The 23317-nt window shown below is 45.3% G+C and overlaps 2 protein-coding genes across 7 annotated transcripts in view; one reads left to right on the forward strand and one right to left on the reverse strand.

Annotated features, from left to right (window-relative positions):
• Positions 1-5307, forward strand: part of MAST2 (microtubule associated serine/threonine kinase 2) — a 156111-nt gene extending 150804 nt beyond the window's left edge. For all 6 annotated transcript variants that reach the window (XM_090269368.1, XM_090269369.1, XM_090269371.1 and 3 more), the window contains 8 exons: positions 5-114; positions 479-633; positions 856-1421; positions 2087-2313; positions 2470-2592; positions 3016-3152; positions 3287-3480; positions 3784-5307. In XM_090269368.1, the coding sequence (XP_090125494.1) occupies positions 5-114; positions 479-633; positions 856-1421; positions 2087-2313; positions 2470-2592; positions 3016-3152; positions 3287-3480; positions 3784-5252 (2981 nt within the window). In that variant the 3' untranslated portion in view covers positions 5253-5307. The remainder of the gene's footprint in view (positions 1-4; positions 115-478; positions 634-855; positions 1422-2086; positions 2314-2469; positions 2593-3015; positions 3153-3286; positions 3481-3783) is intronic.
• A 3210-nt stretch (positions 5308-8517) lies between these two features.
• The window catches only part of PIK3R3 (phosphoinositide-3-kinase regulatory subunit 3), a 70490-nt gene continuing 55690 nt past the window's right edge, over positions 8518-23317 (reverse strand). The window contains exons 8-10 of the mRNA XM_090269375.1: positions 16580-16654; positions 15978-16148; positions 8518-12267 (exon numbers count right to left, since the gene is read on the reverse strand). Of these exons, the coding sequence (XP_090125501.1) occupies positions 12069-12267; positions 15978-16148; positions 16580-16654 (445 nt within the window). The 3' untranslated portion in view covers positions 8518-12068. The remainder of the gene's footprint in view (positions 12268-15977; positions 16149-16579; positions 16655-23317) is intronic.

The raw sequence follows: 23317 nt of genomic DNA on the forward strand, positions 1-23317 counted from the left end.
CCAGCCCGCTCAGATCGATACCACCACATGGACTCAGAGGACGAGGAGGAAGTGAGTGAAGACGGCTGCCTTGAGATCCGCCAGTTCTCTTCCTGCTCTCCCAGATTCAGCAAGGTACCACTGAGGCAGACCCAGGCTGGGTGGAACAGGCTGGAGAATTGGGAGAAGAGGGCCTGTCAGGGGACATGCCTGGGCAGGCTAGGGGAGAAGATGATGGAGCTGCCTCAGGACAAAGAGAAGAGGGCTGGGCCTGCATATGACATACTTCTAGAACCACTCCAGCACTGACACATGAGGTGCCAGGGGTGAGGCCAGGTCAGCCTGGTGGAATCGCTTTTTCGTCACATACTCACTTGTATGTACAGGAGACGGAAGGGGAGAACGGGTTCCGATTCCTGGGTTTTAGGTGCGAGGATACTTTCTGTTCCTCAGGTGTGTCTGTTAGAGCCTGTCCCCAGCACGTCTTCTGTGCCCGCAGGTGTACAGTAGCATGGAGCGGCTGTCACTGCTTGAGGAGCGCCGGACGCCACCGCCCACCAAGCGCAGCCTGAGTGAAGAGAAGGAAGACCGTGCAGAAGGCCTGGCAGGGCTGAAGGGTCGAGACCGGAGCTGGGTGATTGGCTCCCCTGAGATGTGAGCACCCGAGCTCACCCAGCCTGGGCGGCACAGTAGTCCCTCAGTTGTCACAGATTATGGGCAAGATTCAGAAGCTGGGGAGGAGTGCTGGTGGCAGTGAAGGGCGGTCACAAGAACGTCTCCTGAGGAATGTCTGAGAAGAGTTCTGTGAGCCTTGCAGGAAGCCTGGGCTGGAAGAGGGAGACCCCGGGGCCATCTCACCGTAGGGTTGTCTTGCAGATTGCGGAAGCGGCCATCAGTGTCGGAGTCGTCCCACACAGAGAGTGACTCCAGCCCTCCACTGACAGTGCGACGCCGCTGCTCAGGTCTCCTGGATGTGCCTCGCTTCCCTGAGAGCCCTGAGGAGGCGACCAGCACCCCCAGGAAGCAGCAGCAGGAGGGCATGTGGCTTCTGACTCCCCTGTGTGGAGAAGGGGTGCCTGGGCCTATCCCTGAACGGCCAGTGGAGCAGCAGCTGAAGCTGGACGAGGAGCCTGTCGGCCAGATCAGTGGCTCTAGTCCTGGTGTGGCCCAGCAGGTGGCCAAAGGTCCTCGGCAGGGAGGGGAGACTCAGCTACATTGCAGGTCTCATTGCTCACTTGGGCCCATAGCCATAGAGACTCGAGGCCGTGGGACCTCACAGCTGGCTGAGGGAGCCACTGCTAAGGCCATCAGCGACCTGGCAGTGCGTAGGGCCCGCCACAGGCTGCTCTCTGGGGACTCTATAGAAAAGCGCACCACTCGCCCCATCAACAAAGTGATCAAGTCCGCCTCAGCCACAGCCCTGTCCCTCCTCATTCCTGCAGGTAAGGCCCCAGGGAACTAAGGTAAAACTCAGGAAGGGCCTTGGAATCTCTATGGGCCTGTGGCAGGGTCTGCACCAGGCAGTGTGTCTGTGCATTGTAACTTGAGGAACAGGTATCTGAGACACCAGGTGTCACTGCTGTCCCTTTGTGTGCAACTGGACATCTCTAAAGGTGTGCATTGGTGTCTGAGGTTCTGTGGGTGTGTCCCAGAAGGCCAGATATGAACCATGTCAAAAGTGCAGGCTCTGAGGCACAGAGCTTATTTCAAATCCTGGCTCCATTACTAAATGACTCGACCTTGAGGAAGTTGCTTAACGCCTCTGAGCCTCGAGTTTCTCATGAAAAGATGTAGATATATCAATAGTGGTAGCTCATAGGATAATTATGATGTTTAAATATGGATGAAGAACTTATATGGTCCCTGGTAAATATAAGTAGACCCTCGGTAAACACCAGCTGCCGCTCCCCATCATCTCCCGGGGTCTGCAAGGGGGTCCTGCGGGGGGGCTCTGGTGCTCTGAGGCTGTCAGGAAAACATGCCTGGGCTCAGGCTTTGTCTCTGATTAGAGCTCTGTGGGATCAATAGCATAGTCAGGGCTGGGCTGGGCTGGGAGCATGGCCAGGCCAGCGTCCCCTGACCCACTATGTCCTGCTTTCTCCTCCAGACCACTACACCTACTCTCCGTTGGCCAGCCCCATGTCCCCACATTCCCAGTCATCCAACCCATCATCCAGGGACTCTTCTCCAAGCAGGGACTTCCTGCCAACCCTCGGCAACTCAAGGACTCCCATCATCATCCACCGAGCAGGCAAGAAGTACGGCTTCACCCTGCGGGCCATCCGTGTCTACATGGGTGACTCAGATGTCTACACCGTGCACCACATGGTGTGGGTATGTCTGGCCATACATGCCTGTTGTCTCCCAGCTTCATAACTCCTCTGCCCTCCCCTACTAGGGCCGCCTGTCCTTGCCCCCATCTCGGCCCACACTACCCTCGGGGGGTCATGCTCATGCTACAGGCTGAAAACTGGTCTCTCCCTGGGGCAGCACGTGGAGGACGGAGGCCCAGCCAGTGAGGCAGGGCTCCGTCAGGGCGACCTCATCACTCATGTCAACGGGGAGCCTGTGCACGGGCTGGTGCACACAGAGGTGGTGGAGCTGATCCTGAAGGTCAGTGCTGTGTGTGCTGCTGCTATGGTCAACCCCAGCCTTGTGAGTCTGTGACAGCCCTGGGGCAGGGGGGAGTTGGGTACACATACACCTGGCACTCAACTGAGGACAGATGCGCATATATGCAGAACTTGGGTATGGCCATAGCAATCCTCACTGACCGAGGCCCAAGGATACTTCTGAGCTATGGGTAGGACTGCAGAGCAGGACTGGTAAGCTTCTTCTCTACCTTCCCAACCCCAAACTACCTGGGCTCCAGTTGGAGCTATTTGCTAACCTATGAAGAGGGAAGACAGGTCTGTGGTTCAGACATGTTGATGCAGGGACAATGGCTAGAGCTGTGGTCTAGCCATGCCCAGGGTTAGGGGTTGGGTCAAGAATATGGCTGATGCCTTAGCTTAGGCTCATGTTCTGTTCCTCCAGAGTGGAAATAAGTTGTCTATTTCAACCACTCCACTGGAGAACACATCCATTAAAGTGGGGCCAGCTCGGAAGGGCAGCTACAAGGCCAAGATGGCCCGAAGGAGCAAGTGGAGCCGGGGCAAAGATGGGCAAGAAAGGTGAGCCAGACTTAGCTCAAGGTCTGCTTTGAGCCCATATATAGTGCGAGTGTGTGCTGCGGGCCCTGGCCCTGAGCCCTGTTCGCTGTGCCCTGTGCAGCAAGTCACATAGCCTTTGACTCTTGTCTCTGCAGCAGAAAAAGGAGCTCCCTGTTCCGGAAGATCACCAAGCAGGCAACCCTGCTCCATACCAGCCGTAGCCTCTCTTCCCTTAACCGCTCCTTGTCATCAGGGGAGAGCGGACCAGGCTCTCCCACACACAGCCACAGCCTTTCCCCCCGATCTCCCACTCAGGGCTACCGGGTGACCCCTGATGCTGTGCATTCAGGTAGGAAGGGCTCACTGCACATCACAGACACAGTCTCTGGAAGGCAGGCAAGCACCTGGGCCCTCTGTGTTTATCACTGGTCCCATTCTGAAACTCATCCAGCCCATGCCCTGAAAGATCCAGCAGTCTCGGGGAGGAGGTGACAGGGGTGGAGGGTGACTTCATTTCTGTAGCCTGGGTTCTGATTCATTGGTGGGGTAACCTTGATGATCCTGGGACATTCCAGGGCTATGCCCTGCCTTGCCCCTCAGTCATTTCTAATAGCTAACATTGCTCTGCCTTTGTGTGTCTGTGTGTGCGTAGTGGGAGGGAATTCGTCACAGAGCAGCTCCCCCAGTTCCAGTGTGCCCAGCTCTCCAGCCGGCTCCGGGCACACACGGCCCAGCTCCCTGCATGGTCTGGCACCCAAGCTCCAACGGCAGTATCGCTCTCCACGGCGCAAATCAGCAGGCAGCATCCCACTATCACCGCTGGCCCACACCCCTTCACCACCACCAGCAGCTTCACCCCAGCGCTCCCCATCACCCCTGTCTGGCCATGGAACCCAGGCCCTCCCCACCAAGCTTCACTTGTCACCCCCCCTGGGCAGGCAACTGTCACGGCCCAAGGGTGCAGAGCCTCCCCGCTCACCACTACTTAAGAGAGTACAGTCAGCTGAGAAACTGGCGGCTGCACTTGCTGCTTCAGAGAAGAAGCTAGCCACTTCTCGAAAGCATAGCCTTGACCTGCCGCACACTGAGCTAAAGAAGGAACTGCCACCCAGGGAAGTCAGTTCTCTGGAGGTGGTTGGGACCAGGAGTGTGCTATCTGGGAAGGGGGCACTGCCAGGGAAGGCGGTGCTGCAGCCTGCCCCCTCACGAGCTCTAGGCACCCTCCGACAAGACCGAGCTGAGCGGCGAGAGTCACTGCAGAAGCAGGAAGCCATCCGTGAGGTCGACTCTTCAGAGGACGACACTGATGAGGGGCCTGAGAGCAGCAGAGGTGTACAGGAGCCAAGCTTGGCACCTAACCTGGAAGTGGGCCAGGATGCACCCTTCAGAGGAACAGGAGAGGGTGAGGAAGAAGATGCCTTCTTACCCAGGGACCCCAGAATGGAAGGCCCTGGTGTCCCCCAGAGGAGGCTTGGCATCCAACAAGTCTTCGAAGACGCAGCCAGCTCCTTGTCACCAGCTCCCAGTCTGGGTAGAGCTGGACCTACAGACTGCATCCCCCCTGAAGGCTTCTTGAAGGCTCAGCTCCTCCACACGCAGGCACTAACAGCACTTTGTCCCAGTTTGTCAGGACTCACCCCCACCAGTGGCCCCACTGCCTGCTCCAGCTCAGGAGAGCCAGGCTCATGGTCCTGGAAATTTCTTATTGAGCGCCCAGAGCGGGCATCCTCAAGCAGAAGGGCAACAGTGGAAGGTGGGCTAGTCAGCTCCCAGGATTTGGAAGCCACAACTCGAGCCCACCCTGAGAACCTGTCTCCTAGGCTAGAGGGGAAGTCACAGCCACCCAACGCCCCCGGGCTGGCCCACCAGCCTTGTGAGATTTCCAGCCAAAGCTGGCTATGGGAGCTTGAGTGCGCCCAAATGGAGAAAGAGGAGCCGGCCCTGGGCATCACCAAAGTGCCTGATGCCTCGGGTGACGAGAGGCAGAAGGTTCCATGCAGAAGTTGCCCCGTTACCCAGAAGGCTGGGTCCAGCCCGCTCCAGAAGGGCCAAGATCCAGGGGGTCCTCAAAAGCGTCAGGACTTGGCATTGGCACCTGATGAGCTTTTAAAGCAAACCTAGAGTTGTCTGCCATTTCTTGCACTCAGACCTGTATAATACATGCTCTTGGAAACCATCTTCGTCTTTTGCTTGCTACTTTCCTTTAGTCAACACAAATGTAACACAAGGTCCTATGTCACTGCTGATAATAGAGTAAGACAGTTTCCACTGTCAGGGGAGGGGCGTCTAAGCTTGGCTTCCTTGAGATTGACTTCTGCACTCAAACCTGAAGGATAAGTGGTAGCTAGTGTTATGCTGAGTTAGAAGAGTAGGAATTAGTGTAAGAAAGAATGTCCAGGCAAAGAGGATAGCACTTAACCATATTCCTGGTATATTCAAGGAACTGAAAATAATTTAAAGTGAAAATGGGTCTAGTGATTTAGGCAAGGGTCATAGCTAGTGGTCTTCCAGGACTTTCAGTAGGTGATGAGGAATCCAAGAAGGCCATGAAGTGACCAATATTCCTGCTTTATAGATAAGGAAACACAAGTTCTCAGATATTAACAAGATCATATAGCTTGGGCAGAGCCAGGATTAGAACCTACGTCTCTCTTAACTCTCCTAAATTGGAATGCCTCTTAGCTAGAAAATGAGGGGAAAAGGTGAAGGGAGGTGAAATATTGAACTTGGTACTTGGGGGACATCCAGAATGTAACTGAATGAATGAGTCTGGAACTCAATAAAGAAATCTAGATTGAGAGCCCTCAATGTAGCAATAGCAAGCATTTAAGGCAAAGAAAGACTTAGAGACAGTATGCAGAAGAGAGTCATAAAATCCAAGAGAGAAGTTTTAAAACAGGTGAAGTTACTTGGTAAAATGGTGGGAGGCCAGGTGAGATGAAAATAACTGCTTTCTGTATTTAGTGATGTCATTAATGTTTGTAGCCGGCGAGCCCTTCCTGAGCTGTTGTTGGGCAGGCCTCTGCAATGGAGACGGACGTTGCCGAGCTCGGTAGCCCCCAATGAGTGGAACTGCGCTGAGGGGTGCGGTGTTGAGGGGAGAGGGAGAACATCTGTGAGACGGACCACTGCGTTAGAGGGGGCAGGAGATGGGAGCAGGGAGCAGGGCTGTGGTGGACTGCCAAGACTAGAAGGGTGCCTCCAGGTGATGAAGGACTTGTAAAACTGTTCTCTTGCACTAACTCTCCCATAATCCAATGCCTAGCTCCAAAGGAGAGTCATCAAGAGGCTTGAAAACTGGAAAATGCCTCTGGATCACTGGCTGAGTGCGTTAAACACTCTGCAGCTCTCGATCACCCCACATCGGAAAGGCTGTGGCCGCCAGAGGGCGCACCCTGCCTAGGATGACATAGTCCACAAGTGGGGCGTCTAGTCCCTCAGCCTTCTGGTCCTCTCTTGAACTCATTTCCTCCTTTAGTCGTTCATTGACAGCCAGTCCTTGTACTGGACGCTGGGAATACAGGTAACCGGGAGGCTGGGGCAGGCACGTGTTGCAGTTCATGGGAGGGAGGAACTGCCCCCTTAGGGAGTTGGGAATGGCAGGGAGGAGAGGAGAGTTAGGAGTGGAGAAATGCTTGAGGAAGTGAGCCAGTAAAGACAAATTTAGTTTTGGGTTTTTTTCCCCCGAAAATTTGCCTTTGAAAAGGATAAAAGAGAAGGAAAAGGATATAGGATTGAGGAAGTAGAGAGATAGCCAACTATGTTTTGGGTTTAAAAAAAAAATACCGTTTAATTATATTGATGTAAGAATAAGTTAATATTTTTAAATTACATGAAACATTTCACTGACAATTCTTGTTACATCATTCTGATATATAATTTAAGTTTTTGACTGAAAATTTATTTTTGCTATTTTTCTTTTAAATGTGAATGGTCATCATTGCTTTCTTTAAAAAGTACCACTTGTGTATTATGCTTTAGGTCATCATTGTGGAGCAGTCACTGAAAAGTTCTGTCTCACCACAGGGGCACAGCTTAGGCTGAGCCTCTCAAGGCCTCTTCTTGTGGACATTGTGCTGTAGTCACTATGGATACAAGAAACAAGCAGCAGTCAGTACCTAAAAAGGCCTCAGTGGCGTTGTCAGAGAATATGTTAGTCTGGCACCGCTGGAGGCCATTTGTCCACCTGGAGGAGAGAACCCAGACGCAAAATAAAACCAAGCAGGAGCTGGTACAGCAGAAATGGAGAGACATATGGTACTTCGGATATCTGAGGCCCATAATCAGATTTTCCTATTACATTAGCCAATAAAGGCCAAATACCAAACCATGTTCAAATGTCAATGGATGATCCAGTTGAGAGGAAACAATAGTGAATTAGTAACCGATCATGGGAAATTCCTGAGAAGGTAAAAGAAAAAAAACCCAAAATACATGTGGAAAGATTGGCTTTCAGTTGGGGGAGGGCTACCTTTTGTACATTAATAGGTGAGAGGAAGAGGAGTTTCGTGGCTGTAGATATGGGTTGGTGGCAAGAAGATTAAGGGAATGTATAACCAAGCATATTTTCTCTGTAAACAAAAAGTTTGCAGTGCCTATATTATACTGAAGGCCCCAGTGGAGATACTCGGCCAGCAGGTGGAACTGAAGATAGGAATTTGAGTGTCACCTGTAGAGTGGAAGCAACTCTTGGGATTCAGAGAAATCATCCATTGTTCCTAGCAGTGTCCTTGGGGTGTTATGTAGTTAAAGTGTAGTATGGGCAGAAAGTCATAGGCAAGGTCATTTAGAACAATAAGACTATTCCCCTACCTGATCTGATTTATAATTCAGTACACATCCATGGGCCTGCGAGATGAGAACTGAAATGTTCTATGCAAGCAGAGGTCATCACTTGTTTGTTGATTATGTTCCCAGCAGAAAGGAACCTCAACAAAATGCTATGGCAGGAGAGTGACAAGGGCCCAGGACAACAAGAGGACAAACTTAAGACCGAACCCATTTCCCTTGCCTCCAGAATAGAATGTGGAAATACTTTTATTTCTGGGCAGAAAGAATGTAATGAGAATTAATAAATTGGGCTTTCAAATAAGAATGGGATGAGGAGGAAATGGCTCTCAGATTTAACTTTCTCAGGATTCGTTTCTGAGGCTCCCTGTGTCCTATGTCCTGTGTTGGGCAGACAAGATTCTCGTATCATACCTGTTAGGGTCAACTTCATCTTCAGGGATAGAAGAGGGCCTCTGGTGGCCCCAGGTCAGCCCCAGGACCAATCTTTTGGTGCTCATGGGAGAAGAGGTTTGGAAGTTTCAGGGATTTTCAATACCCAAGTCATCCCCTTACTCCCAGCCCCCAGCCCACACCTCCATAGACAAGGACAAAATGGTACTTTATTGTAATGTCTTTATTGCATTACTGGAGAAGTTGGCCAGACTGTCCCCTCTTGGGGAAGGTAAAAAACAAAAAGACCAAAACGTATCTCCCCCACCTTCCCCCACCCTCCCCTTACAACTGCACAGCAATGTCTGAACACATCTGGTGACAAGAACAATTTGCAAAAGTGGTCTAGGAACTACATTACGAAGTCCCAACACAAGACATATAGTTGGCTTCCTTGTGAATCATATTTTTACGTAAACTACATGAAATTTTTTGACTACATCAAAGACAACAGAATAGGTTCTTCACAAGTAACAACAGGGCACCAAAGTCACATGCTGGAATTTGTAAGGAAATAAGGTTGTCACAAGTGGTTGGAGCTGGAGCAAGGCTGAGCAGTTGGCAGCAGAGGGCCCAGCCAGACCCCCATCTGGACCCTCTGAGGCCACTAAAAGCTCACTGAGGATTACTCTGGAGTCTTAACTGGCAACAGAGACCATTTTGGAAACTAGAGATTGCCCAGATACAGTTGTTGGCCCAGGAGGACCCAGAAGGCTGGTTCCTTGCAGCAAGAAGAGACCCATGGAAGACACCACATTGGCTGTCAAAAAAAGCTGCTTTAGAGCACACGAGGCCCTAAATAAGTGTGAGGTCCCATCAGGGCCTGGAGATGAGACAGGGTAGAAGTTAGGAAGTCCTCAACCTTGGCCCAATCAGTGGTAAGGACACGGCTACTCTGTATAGGCCTCAGCCGTGGCCAAGGGTTAGCATTATTAGGGCCAGGTGGAGACAGCATTGTTCTGTGATGAAAGCTCCAACTGGAATAGACGGGCCTAGGACCTGTGTCCAGCCAGCCCCAAGCTGCTTCCATGTTGGTAGCTGGTTTCTCTCGCCAGGAAAACAATGGGTCCCTCTGGTCTTGTTCTAGCTCTATCCTCTGCCTCAGTGAGGCTGCAGTTAAGATGTCATGAGAGAGAATCCCAGGGCCCAGGTCATGGGACAGAACACAGAACTAGACTCAGACAGAGGACAAGACTTGCTGCCAAGACCATGGAGTAAGGAACAGCATATTACCCCTCTAAGTGGCCAGTAGACTGGTCCCTGTGCCACTTCCACTGACTCAAGATCAAGCAAATTGTGGCAATTACTCAGAGAAGATACTTTTCAACTTCTCAAATGATCCCCAGGTCTAGTAGCCACAAAGCTACAAATTTGAAAATGAAAAACAGAAAAAACCAAAAAGTGAAGGAATGTAGGACAAAAAACAAAAACAAAACGCCCTTCTGCACAAGCCAGCCCAGGTGTATCTAATGGGTGGTGCTAGCTCTCTCACTGCACAGCCTTAATGTCTACCTGACAAGGAGCAACACACAGTTCAGTGTTACAGGTATGTAGCCTTATTCCCATTTTCATTTAAGACATTCAAAGCACTAAATTTTGGTACCAGAAAGGAGGGATTCCTGGCACCCAATCTTGAGCATCTAACTTAAGCAAGTTCAACACCAGGTGCAAGGCTATTCCAAGGCTATTCAGGTGAGCCTAGTAGCATTTAGCCCGGTATTACTCAGTGAAACTTTCAGCAAGATTTCAATCTGGCAAATTGGGGAATGGATGTGCAGCTCACTGTCAGTTAAGGGCTTAAGTCAGAACAGTGACACTGAAGTGGGGGGTACTTGTCTGCCTCAATCCTGAAACTGCAACATAACCAAGGAAAAGCCAAAAATAAGATCTTTTCTCTTAGTAACTGAAGGTTTTTCCGAAACTTTTTATCTGTGTAATTTCTACACCACGGTCCATTCTAGACCCTGTCACCAAGATAAGTGCTTGGGGAAAGCAATGTTTGTTTCTTTCATCCCCCAAACTAGAGCTCTCCTAAGCTGTAAGCCTTATATATCAAGACCCAGATATTAGCTTCTTGTCTAGCTCAGCTGGGACGCCTGACTGCACAGCTTGGGGCTCAAACAGCTGATTCATTCTGAGCCTATTATGGTTCCAGAATTGGCTTAGAAGCAGCTGAACTCTATTTGTCAAATGAGTGTTGACTGATGGGGATGGGGCATAATGGAGGCAGAAGATGCCTGCCTCCAACTCCATTTGTCTAGCTGCACTTAGCTAGAAGGCTTAAACCACATGGAGCAGAAGATCCTGGCCTGAAATCGGGACAGTCTGTGCACATCATCCTAATGACAGGATCACAAAAAAGGCAATGAGAAAAGCTTCCAGATGGTTTCTACTAACAGTCTAAAGCCAAATCATCCTTTCCTCTCCTTATAAAAGTTTCAGACACCACTGTATGGAAGCGCATGGGTAATGTGGTATGACCCTTGCCCTGGCCACCAGAGCCCCTGGGTCTGTGACTTAGTGAGGTCCCTAACCACAATCTGGCACTCTTCCTGCTACAGCCTTAGCAACCTATGTATGACTCCCCTAAACCCTACCCAGCAAAGGACAGGAGATGAGAAATTAAACCATGTTCACTGGGGAAGCACATACAAGAATGTCCTATATTATTATTTGGTATATCAAGCCATCTAAAAGCACTGGATTGCACCTTTTCTTTACTCATACAAACAAGTTACAAAGGTTTCAAACAACAAATCATTCTTTAGGCTAAGGAAACACCGCACAAGCACCAACTTCACTTTATGATTCAAAGCTCACCATGCCCACAAAAAGAACACTATTTCTCATCTCTGAGAAACAAGGGGAGGGCAGAGGAGTTACACTGACCAATTTTAGTGTTTGCTAAAAACTAACATATTCTAGTTTTCCTTTTATTTTCAAGTTTTGGTACAGAAGTGGGCATTCAGACACGAGCTCTGCCTTCTTCCATCAGACCTTAGTCCTATAACAAACATTGTTTTGCTGGGATCAATTTGGTTTCTAAACAATGTTTCTTTAGAGGAAGGACCTATAAGATATTGATGTCTGTTACGCTGGCTAAAAAAAGAGATGCTGATGCACCTGTTAGGTTGATTAGGAAATACAATACCTTCAGTTGAAGGATTTTTACCCCCTTGACTGAGTCCACAGATGAAATTCCCAGCCTCCCCATTTTCCTTTGGTTGTATTTTTCACCAAATGTCATTCTACCACAAACCAAAACAACTTTTCCTTTGAGAAGAAGTTAAAAGAGACTCTGCCAGATCAAAACAGAACTCTCCACAGAGCCATGCCCCTGCCACATTCATAGAGTTGAAGACCAAAAGAGGACATGGGACCCTTCAGAAGCTTCCAGATACAAACCCCGCCCTCGCCTAATGTGTTCTGTTGAGGGTGCCTGGCTAAACAAAAACAAAAAAAAACCAATGAAACAGACTTCCCAAAACACAACACCTGCTTCCAGCTCCCTACGCCAGTGCAGCGGCATGGAGTCCCAGAGAACCTCAGGCCCCTCATGCCTCCGTCCTGGCCGGCTGCTGCTTGGCCTCTCCACTTCACATTCACAGAATCACTTCTTGTGCAAAACAAGCAGTCTACGTAGAAAGAATGCCCTCATAGTCTAATAAAAACTGTAGAAAAAAATGCTAGAGAGCCACCTCTCTTCCCACTCCCTCTTTATCTGTAGAGCGAGGGCATCTGTGCATGGACAGGGTAAGCCAGCCTGACGTTGAGAGAGTCGTTGTGCTGAACGAGGGACGTCTGCTGGTAATGCAGCACCAACTCCTTCAGTGAGCTGTACAGGTTGTAGGGCTCTGCAAAGCCATAGCCCCGGGCTGTGCTGTAGATCACACAGTGCTTCACTTCCCCATCGGCACTGCAAGATAGAACACACAAACACCGTGGGAATTAAGGCAAAAAATAATAAAGGAGCCTCAAACGACCAGAGGTCTGAGAGAAATTGTTCGGTCAAGGAATAGAAATGTTTTGTCAATCAAGCTTGTAAAATGTCACATGCATGTGTCCCGCCAGTCACCCCCTTGTAGACCTGTCACAGAGACAGATATCCTTTGCCCCTCACCAGGACCTAGTACAGCTAAAACAGACGGCTGCATTCAATCACTCAGCTCTGGATGTTCATTAGGTAAAAATACTGCCACGGGCCAGAACAGCCACCACCACCCCCATTTTTTGTAGTGTATAAATCAGTGGTTTTTTGAATATTCACAAGGTTGTGCAACAATTACTACTATCTAATTCTAAAATATTTTCATCACCCTAAAAAGAAACCATGCAGCAATTACTCTATATTCCTCCCTCCACCCAGGCCCCAGCAACGAACCTACTTTCTGTCTCTATGGATTTACCTATACACAACATTTCATATAAATGGAATTATACAGTTTCACACAACCTTTTGTACCTGGCCTTCACTTAGCACACCATTTTCAGTCTTCCATGTTGTAGTGCATATTAGTATTTCATTTTTTTCTTATGACTGACTATTTCATTATGTGGATATCCCACATTTTGTTTTTCCATTCATCAACTGATGAACATTTGGGGTTTCCACTTTGGGGCTATTATGACTAATACGGTTCTGAACATTCATGTACTAGTTTTCTTGTTGGACATATATTTCCAGTTCTCTTGGATGTATTCCTAGGAATGGAACTGCTGAGTCATGGGGTGACCCTGTTTAACTTTTTGAGGAACTGACCAATTGTTTTCCAAAATGGTTGCACCTTTTTATAGTCCTGCTGGCAGTGTAAGAGGATCCAATTTCTCCACATCCTTACCAACACTTGCTACTGTCCTCTTTTTTATTTTATAATCATCCTAGTGGTTTCTCACTGTGGTTTTGATTTGCAGTTCCCTAGTGACTAATGACATTGAGCATCTTTTGACATGCTTATTGACCCCTTAAACATCTTCTTCAGAAAAAATGCCTATTCAAACCCTTTGCCCATTTTTAGATTGCAGCATTTGTCTTTTTACTAAAAGTTCTTTATGTGTCAGACATTTGTGAATTTCCCAAATTTTCTTCTTTTTGATTTCTCATTTTTTTCCATTTTAATTAGAGAACATATTTTATATGATTTCAATCCTTTCAAATTTATTAAGACTTGCCATCTAACCTGTGGTCTATCCTGGCTAATGTTTCATGTGCACTTGAGAAGAATGTGTATTCTGTTGTTAGGTAGAATGGTCTAAAGATGTCTGTTAGGTCTAGCTGTTTTATAGTGTTGTTCAAATCTTCTGTTTCCTTCTTGATCTGTCTAGTTGTTCTATTCCTAATCAAATTTTTTATCCCAAGTGGTAACAATAAGGTTCATGATCTGACTCCCTGACCCAGTGGAATATATGTGTTGCTGGCTACAGGTCTATAGCCTCAGAAGGCTATAAAGTTAAACCATTAATTCCGAGGCTTCTTTATGATGTCATTAACAGAAATTTAAATGGAAAAACAAAGGCATTCCATACCTTCACTTCCTACTCAGTGATTGTTTTAATTTTGCTATGAGTATCTTCTAAAAAACTGAACTTATTCATATCCCTACTTCAGCAAATGTCTTAAGTACATTGGGAGATCACTGTAGGCAGGCTTCCTATAGCCAGAGTGGCCAGCAAACAAAGTGGCAGTGTTTGTGATGCCAGACTCTTTTGCTTCCAAAAATCTTCAGTGTGAATATCAATATGATATATGATTGCAGCTGGATTTAACAGGCAAGGGAAATCCACACTGCTGTGGACTTGAGTCTGGTCAAGTCTGTGGCTAAAGAAAGGAGAAAAAAAATCCCTAAGATATTCAAGCTGCTCCTTGATCTCCCTGGATTTATTTAAGGCTGCCACTCAAATGACCTGGGGTAAGCATGAGGGACCAATGCATTGGGATTATTACCTTCTTTTTATTGTTCTTAAAAGATCTCAAATCCTGCAAGACCCAATCTATGTTTCAGAGAAATGAAATGTTTTTCGAGCTTTATCTCTGGATAATAGTAATCCAATGTACTTTTACAACTCCTCCCCCGTTTCCTGCCCTTAGGTATCCCATTATTCATCCTTTCAAAAGTCCAGCTTAAATGCCACCTCTTCCACAAAACCTCCCATCTCCTCTTTCTCCACCAGAATTAACAGTTCTTCACATGCACAGACCTATTTCACAGTGATTCTATTTATCTTGGATATTTGTGAAATGAAGTGTGGTGCGATAGGAAAACGTGGGCTTTGAAACCATGTAAACTTGGATTCAAACTCTGACTCAAAACAGAGGTAGACTACTAAGACAAGAAAAGATCATGTAAAGCACTGAACATTCCATTAATATGAGTGTCTTTTGTCTATCCTCACCACCCTGCCCTCTCTGAGAGGAAAATCATTTTGTCATTTTGGGTTGCTTTCTGCAATGTCCATCAGTAGCATCATTATCATAATAACAAAGTAAGTAACCTTTACTTATTATGTGCCAGCATTGATCAAAGCACGTTACATTACACATTTCAACTCAATACTTACAAAAACCTTCAAGTAGGTATTATTATCCTTTTATTTTACAGATAAGGAAACTGGGCAAAGAAAAGTTAAGTAACGCACCCTAGATCACATATCTGGTAAGCAGCAGAGTCAGGATTTGAATCCCATACATCTGGAACCAAAGCTTGCTCTTATAATGATCACACTACACCTCCACTCTAAGTGTGGTCTTTGTCAATGAAGAAATGTGACTTTCTAAAGCAGTGGTTCTCAACCTTCCTAATGCCGCGACTGTTTAATACAGTTCCTCATGTTGTGGTGACCCACAACCATAAAATTATTTTCATTGCTACTTCATAACTGTAATTTTGCTACTGTTATGAATTGTAATGTAAATATATGATATGCAGGATGTACTTTCATTGTTACAAATTGAACATAAAGCATAGTGATTGATCACAAAAACGATATGTAATTACATGTGTGTTTTCCCATGGTCTTAGGCTACCCCTGTGAAAGGGCCGTTTGAGCCCCAAAGGGGTCGTGACCCACAGGTTGAGAACCGCTGATCTAAAGAATATACATAATACTTAGGCAAAAGCTGACCAATGCATGGTTAGCTGCCCCCAGAATTTCACTTTCCATTAAAAGGAAATCAGGCTTTTCCTAAATAAGATCCTCTTATGGAAAACACTCAACATTTTCTATCCCTACCTCAATAGAATACTTTTAAGTAGAAAATTTAAAGTTTTTGTTCTGAAGTAAAAACAGTTCTATTTAATCAAGCCTTCCTAAATCTGACAGTGAAGACCAAGTTAGGGATGCAGGAGACTGCTAAAGAATTAAGTCATCTTTTCAATGGAAGATCTCATATTACTTTCACACATACCAGCAATTCAATAGCAACACTGCAGGGCCTAATCTATTAAAATCCCCACAATGAGTTCAGATATCATCTCTCCTAAAGCAACTGTTTTCTTTATAAAATATTAATGGTCCAAGCCACAGGCCCTCATTAATGTATCTGAACTAATCTGATCTGAATTTTATGAGGTACTGATTTTTTCTTAATCAAAGCATTTTCAAAAGGTCATACCACCAGAAAAGACTTACACCACAGAGCAAGCATAACATCCTTTCTTGCTACTCTCACGAATTAAGAATGCACCATCAGGTTTCCCATAAAGCAAGTCTTCTGCTTGTACTCGATTGACATCCTCAACAAACCAGGTTTTCTCATCATAATGGGGCAGGTTTTCATCTTCCTCATTGATAAAATAGGTCCTAAAATTAAACATTAAAATGTTATTCTAACAACCAGGTTGCTAATATCTAAAAGCAAATTCACAAATAAAACTCTCTTCTAAATCTTTAACCACAAAATGACAAAATGAAACTATAATTAGTTGGATGCTTTTTAACAACGTCATTTTTTGCTGTGGTACAGAAAGCACAGAATTCACACATCTCATCCAACGAGCTGACACACGTGGATGCCTGAATGACCAGAGCTTTTGTTTCATGTGGTTCCGCAGGTCTCTGAACTCAAGTGCCTATAGGGTACACTTTAGGCAATTCAATTCAAAAGAGGTACAAAGTTCTTGATCCAATATTCCCAAATGACAATGAGAACCAACACTTAACATGTATAAAGCAGGTCCATGTCTTATCCTGGGAACAAAGCCATCTGACAGAAAGGTACAGAGGGAACTTACTCATCAGCATCCTCATTCTTGATCCCCAGCCAGGCATTCAGGCGCTTCTGTCTCACTCCTTTGTGATTGAGCCATCTGCCAGAGGGAAGACACCAGTGTCAGTATCTGTGCAAACTCTGCCTGGACAAAGAACACATGCCCAAGCCAACCAAACTTCCAGAGCCCAGGAACCTCTTCTTTTCCCCAGTCCCACTGAAAGTGGCCAGAGATTTCCCTAATTTCTCCATTACTTTTTCTTCAACTTTCTGCAAAAAGGCAGGAACACAAAGAGCTCCTTGAAATGAGGCACTTCTCTCACTTTTCCTTTTCCTTTTCTAGATTTTACAAGCACACACACAGTTACACTCAAACACAGAGGGACATGTGTTGCTGAGATCATTGGTTAGGTCAGCATGGTGTCACACATTTGCTATCTCCACTAAGCTGAGGACTCAATTCCTGAGTGGTCTATTACATTGAGATTAAAATTCTAAAACAGAATTTCAAGGTCTATTTTTGCACCTAAGTAAGCCATAAGAAATTCGGGGTGGCAATCTGAGTAATTAATACAAATTTACTTCATCAACCGGCAAATTACAGTACTTTAAAGTGCTGCAACATTTTAGATGTAAAATGATATAAGCCACTGAGATGGCTGATGGTCTAAAACTTGAGTGAAATATAAAAACTCTTTCATTTCCGTCCCCCAACCAGGCTCCTAATCATTCAGGTCTCATATAAAGGCCACCTCCTCATGGATGACTACCCTCACTGTCCCAACCAAGGCAATCCCCCAGTCACTCTCTGTACTTGACCTTCCTTTATCTTCTTCATAGCACTTCCTTGCCTGGAATTGTTTTATATTTTCACTTGTTAATGTTTGTCTCCTCCACTAAAATGTAAGCTGCTGTAGAGGAGGGGGGGTCTGTCCTGCTCATGGCTAATGCCAATGGTGAGAAGAGTGCCAATGCATAGTAGATATTCAATAAACAGTCAGTAAATATTTGCTAGTGGGCTGTTTTTAATAAATCTTCATGATCACCTCCAAGGTCATCTTGTTATCTCTCTGACCCCAAGTACACTAGATAACTTGTCATAAACATATTTCATAGCCTTTCTCAATAAGACATGTCCTTCGGTTAACCTGGATTTCATTTTACATACTTAGTGAAGCTAGAAAACAACTAACATGATCTTGATAGAATTTATTTAGTAACAAACCCTTTCCTATACCACCACTTCTATTAGCAAAATATCCAGATAACCTCCTCTAAAAAACTTTATCCAAACTTTTCTATCCTTAAAATATTGATCTTTCCTTTACTTAAGAGACAAGCACACACTTGGTAAAAGGCTTGAAATGAACAAACCACACAACATTTTCTCTTGATTTTTCATTTCCTTTAACTATCAACCTCTTTAAATTACTACAAGGAATCTTAGGACACACAGGAAAATGTAGAAGAAAGAGAAGAGTATTTTTAGCCCAACTTCCATTTATGATGGCATCCTGCCTTTTCACATATGCAACTTTTCTAATCTATCAAAACTCCAACTGAAATACTACTACACAGTTCTGAGTCCTTAAATATCTATTAACAATGTCAGGAACTGACTAGCTTTTAAAAATAAGTTTGTGGACAAAATAACAAGATTAAAATTTTTAAATTATCTCTCCAGTGGGAAAACTAAGCAATGAGGAGATAGCCAACCTCACAGACGTAGAGTTCAAAACACTGGTAATAAAGATGCTTACAGTCTTGACATATGCTTGAGTACGGCAAATGTATAAGGGAAAGAAGTGAAGGCTATGCAAATGAAACGAAGGAAAATCCACACAAAACCAATGGTGAAGGGAAGGAAACCAGGGTTCAAATCAATGATCTGGAACATAAGGAAGAAAAAAACAGTCAACCAGTACAGAATGAGAAAACAAGAATTGAAAAAAATGAGGCAAGGCTTAGGAATCTCTGGGACAACTCTAAACGTGCCAACATCCAAACCATAGGGGATCCAGAAGAGGAAGAGCAAGAAATTGAAAGCTTATGTAAGAAAATAATGAAGGAAAACTCCCCAAATTTGGAGAAGGAAAGAGACATACAAGTCCAGGAAGCACAGAGAGTCCCAAACAAGCTAGACCAAAACAGGACCACACCAAGACACATCATAATTAAAATGCCAAAGGCGAAAGATAAAAAGAGAATATTAAAAGCAGCAAGAGAAAAGCAGAGTATTACCTTCAAAGGGGTGCCTATACGTCCATCAGCTGATTTCTCAAAAGAAACTTTGCAGGCAAGAAGGGACTGGCAAGAAGTATTCAATGTGATGAAAAGCAAAGACTTACAACCAAGATTACTGTATCCAGCAAAGCTATCATTTGGAATGGAAGGGCAGATAAAGTGCTTCCCAGACAAGGTAAAGCTAAAAGAGTTCATCATCACCAAGCCATTATTATATGAAATGTCAAAGGGACTTAAGAAAAAGAAGATAAAAATTATGAACATTAAAATGACAACAAACTCACAACTAAGCAACCGAGAGTAGGAACAGAATCATAGGTATGAGACTCATTTGGAGGGTTATCAGCTGGGAAGAGGAAGGGGGAGAAATGGGGAGATGGTGCAGGGATTAAGAAGCATAATCAGTTGGTACAAAATAGACAGGGGGAAGCTAAGAATAATATAGGAAAGGGTGAAGCCAAAGACTGATATGCACGACCCATAAACATGAACTAAGGGAGGTGGGATTGCTGGAGGGAAGGAGGTTACTGGGCAGAGGGGAGCACAGGGAAAAGAAATTGGGACTACTGAAACAACATAATCAATAAAATATACTTTAAAAGAAAAAGAAAGAAGTATTAAACTAGGTAGTCCCTGAGAGAGGGGACATCCTGGAGGAGAATGTATGCTTCCCTAGAGCCTGGCTACTTCATGAGATGGGGTATCAGAACACGGTTCCCTATGCACAAGGCCCACTTGCTCTAGGACAGAAAGGTTTTAAGATGCAAAGTCTGTTAGTACCAATAAGGAGATCACTGTGGAGAGAATCTCTGAATTTTTTGAAACAGCAATATGTAACCAGATGGCAGGACCCAGTGATTAGGGACAGAGAAAACACCCAGTGATGGCACTAACAGGAGACAAGGGACTTTTGCTCCACTAGTTTCCTGGCAGTAATTCATGATGACATTCTTACATGATCCAAGTGTGTGTACATGTGTAGGAGGTGGGAAGAGTCCTAATCATAACTGAGATAAAATACTTTTCATATAACAAGGCAGGTAGGAACTTAGAATCGTAAATTAATTTTAATTTTTACGAAAAGGAGATCCTTTCCCGACATCCAGTCAAGACGGAGGTGGAGGTAAACATGGCTTGTCTCCTCACACAACCACAGCAAAAATTACAACTAAACTACAAAACAACTATCATCCAGAATCGTCAGAAAATTGAGCTGTATGTAAGTCCAACAACCAATGGAATTAAAAAGTCACATTCATCCAGACGGTAGGAGCAGCAGAGATGCAGAATGGGCATAAAAATCAGGAGGGATACCTCAGAAGCAAGGGATCCCAGCCCCGCACCAGATCACCCAGCCCAGGGTTCCAGTGCCAGGAAGATAAGTCCCCATAACTTCTGGCTATAAAAACAAGTGGGGGTTGGGGCAGTGGAACAGACTGTGAGATTTTCAGATGTCTCCTCTTAAAGGGCCCCCAGTGGACTTGGGACTTACCCAGACTCACTCCCTCTGGGCTCCAGCACCAGGAGAGCAGCTGGAATGGCACCAGTGGCATACAGTGAGAAACTGAAGTGTCTGGCTTCAGGGAAAGTGCCAGGAACAGCTTCCTCCTGGACAAAACTCCAGAGGCTAGGCAATGGCCATCGTCCCTTTTCTGAGCCCTCCTCAACAGAGTCACTGAGTGGCAACAGCATACCTGAGACTCCAACAACCTGGTTCACATATGTTGCCCCGCTGGGAATTACCTAAAGCTCTGCCCCACCCAACTCATAGTAGCACTTTTCTAAAACAGACCATCCTACTAAGACAGGGAGTCAAAGCAGGTCTATGTAATACATAGAAACAAACACAGGGAGGCTGCCAAAATGAGGAGACAAAGAAACATGGCCCAAATGAAAGAACAGAACAAAACGCCAGAAAAAGAACTAAACGAAATGGAGATAAGCCATCTATCAGATCCAGAGTTCAAAACACTGGTTATTAGGATGCCCAAGGAACTTATTGGGGACTTCAATGGCATAAAAAGACCCAGGCAGAAATGAAGGTTACCCTAAATGAAATAAAGAAAACTATACAGGGAATCAATAATGGAGCGGATGAAGCCGAGAATCAGATCAATGATTTGGAACATAAGGAAGAAAAATATATTCAATCAAAACAACAAGAAGAAAGAAGAATTTAAAAAAAGAGGATAGGGTAAGGAGCCTCTGGGACAACTTCAAACATACCAACAACCAAATCATAGAAGTGCCAAAAGAAGAAGAGAAAGAGCAAGAAATTGAAAGCATATTTGAAAAAATAATGAAGGAAAACTTCCCTAATTTGGCAAAGGAAACAGACGTACAAGTCCAGGAAGCACAGAGTCTCAAACAAGATGGACCCAAAGGGAACCACACCAAGACACATCATAATTAAAATGCCAAAGGTTAAAGATAGAGAATCTTAAAAGCAGCAAGAGAAAAGCAGGGAGTTACCTATAAAAGAGTTTCCATAAGACTGTCAGCTAATTTCTCAAAACAAACTTTGCAGGCAAAAAGAGACTGGCAAGAAGTATTCAATGTGATGAAAAGCAAGGACCTCCAACCAAGATTACTCTATGCAGCAAAGCTGTCATTTAGAATGGAAGGGCAGGTGAAGTGCTTCCCAGACAAGGTAAAGCTAAAGGAGTTCACCATCACCAAGCCCTTATTATATGAAATGTTAAAGGGACTTATTTAAGAAAAAGAAAATCAAAACTATGAACACTAAAATGACAACAAACTCATAACCATCAACAAATTAATCTAAAAAACGAACTAAGCAAACAAGAAGAACAGAAACAAAATCACAGATATGGAGATCATTTGGAAAGTTATCAGTTGGGAGGAAGAATGGGGAGAATGGGGAAAGGCTGCAGGGATTAATAAGTACAAATTGGACTTCCAGCCAAGATCGAAGTGTAGGTAGACACACTTTGCCTCCTTCCACAATCATAAAAAGGATTACATCTACCTCAAAACAAAAAACAATCAGAACTACCAGAAATTGAATTGCATGGAAGTCTAACAAAGATATAAAGAAGAAATACTCATCCTGATAGGTAGGAGGGGCAGAGCTGGGGTGGAGAGGATGCAGTGTGACGGCTGTGGTGGCGGCGGTGGCAGCAAGGTAGAGGCTGTGGCCACCCATCAGAAAGAGCAGTCACATGTTATAAGAGCCAGGAGGGACACTTGGGGAGTGACCCCAGTCCCAGGCCAGAATATGCAGCTCATGGTTCCAGCACCAGAGAAGATAAAGCCTCATTGCTTCTGTGTGTGAAAACCAGTGGGGGCTGAGGTGTTGGAATAAACTGCCTGTCTCCCAGGAGAATCTGTTTAGAGGCCCCCACGGTCCTAGAATGTCTGCAGACCCATCCACTCTGGGAACCATCATCAGGGCAACAGCTAGAGGAGCACCAGTTGCATATGGGGAGTGGGTAAAGTGACACGAAAAGAGGCGAGTGCTGAGCAAGCAGCATTGTTCCCTTTCTGACCCCTCCCTCACATACAGTGTCACAAGGTGCTGATGAATACCTAAGGCTCCACCCTTTACAACCTACCCTTACGTAGGTGCAACAGCTCTACCCAAGACACAGAGGCAAACACAGGAGGCTTTCAAGTAGAGGAGACAGAGAAGTATGGCCCAAAAGACGGAACGAATCAAGGTTCCAGTGGGAAAACTAAGCAATGAGAGGTAGCCAACCTAAAAGACACAGAGTTCAAAACACTGGTGATAAAGATGCTCACAGACATGACAGACATGATTGAGTATGGCAAAAACGTAAGGGAAGAAGTGAAGGCTATGCTAAGTGAAACGAAGAAAAAGCCACACAGAACCAATGATGAAGGAAAGGAAGTTGGGGTTCAAATCAATGATTTGGAACAAAAGGAAGAAATAAACAGTCAACCAGTACAGAACGAAGAAACAGGAATTGAAAAAAATGAGGAGAGACTTAGAAACCTTTGGGACAACTTTAAACGTGCCAACATCCAAATCATAGGGATACCAGAAGGAGAAGAGGAAGAGCAAGAAATTGAAAACTTATGTGAAATAATAATGAAGGAAAACTTTCCTAATTTGGCAAAGAAAATAGACATACAAGTCCAGGAAGCACAGAGAGGTCCAAACCAGCTAGACCCAAAGAGGACCACACCAAGACACATCATAATTAAAATGCCAAAGGTGAAAGATAGAGAATCTTAAAAGCAGCAAGAGGAAAGAGGAGAGTTACCTACAAAGGACTGTCTACTGATTTCTCAAAAGAAACTTTGCAGGCAAGAAGGGACTGGCAAGAAATATTCAAAGTGATGAAAAGCAAGGACCTACAACCAAGATTTTTACCCAGCAAAGCTATCATTTAGAATGGAAGGGCAGATAAAGTGCTTCCCAGACAAGGTAAAGCTGAAGGAGTTCATCATCACCAAGCCCTTATTATATGAAATGTTAAAGGGACACATTTAAGAAAAAGAAGATCAAAACTATGAACAGCCCTGGCTGCTGTGG

The sequence above is a fragment of the Furipterus horrens genome, unplaced genomic scaffold (genome assembly GCF_987537825.1).
Source record: "Furipterus horrens unplaced genomic scaffold, mFurHor1.1.pri manual_scaffold_3, whole genome shotgun sequence".
NCBI classification, from domain to species: domain Eukaryota; kingdom Metazoa; phylum Chordata; class Mammalia; order Chiroptera; family Furipteridae; genus Furipterus; species Furipterus horrens.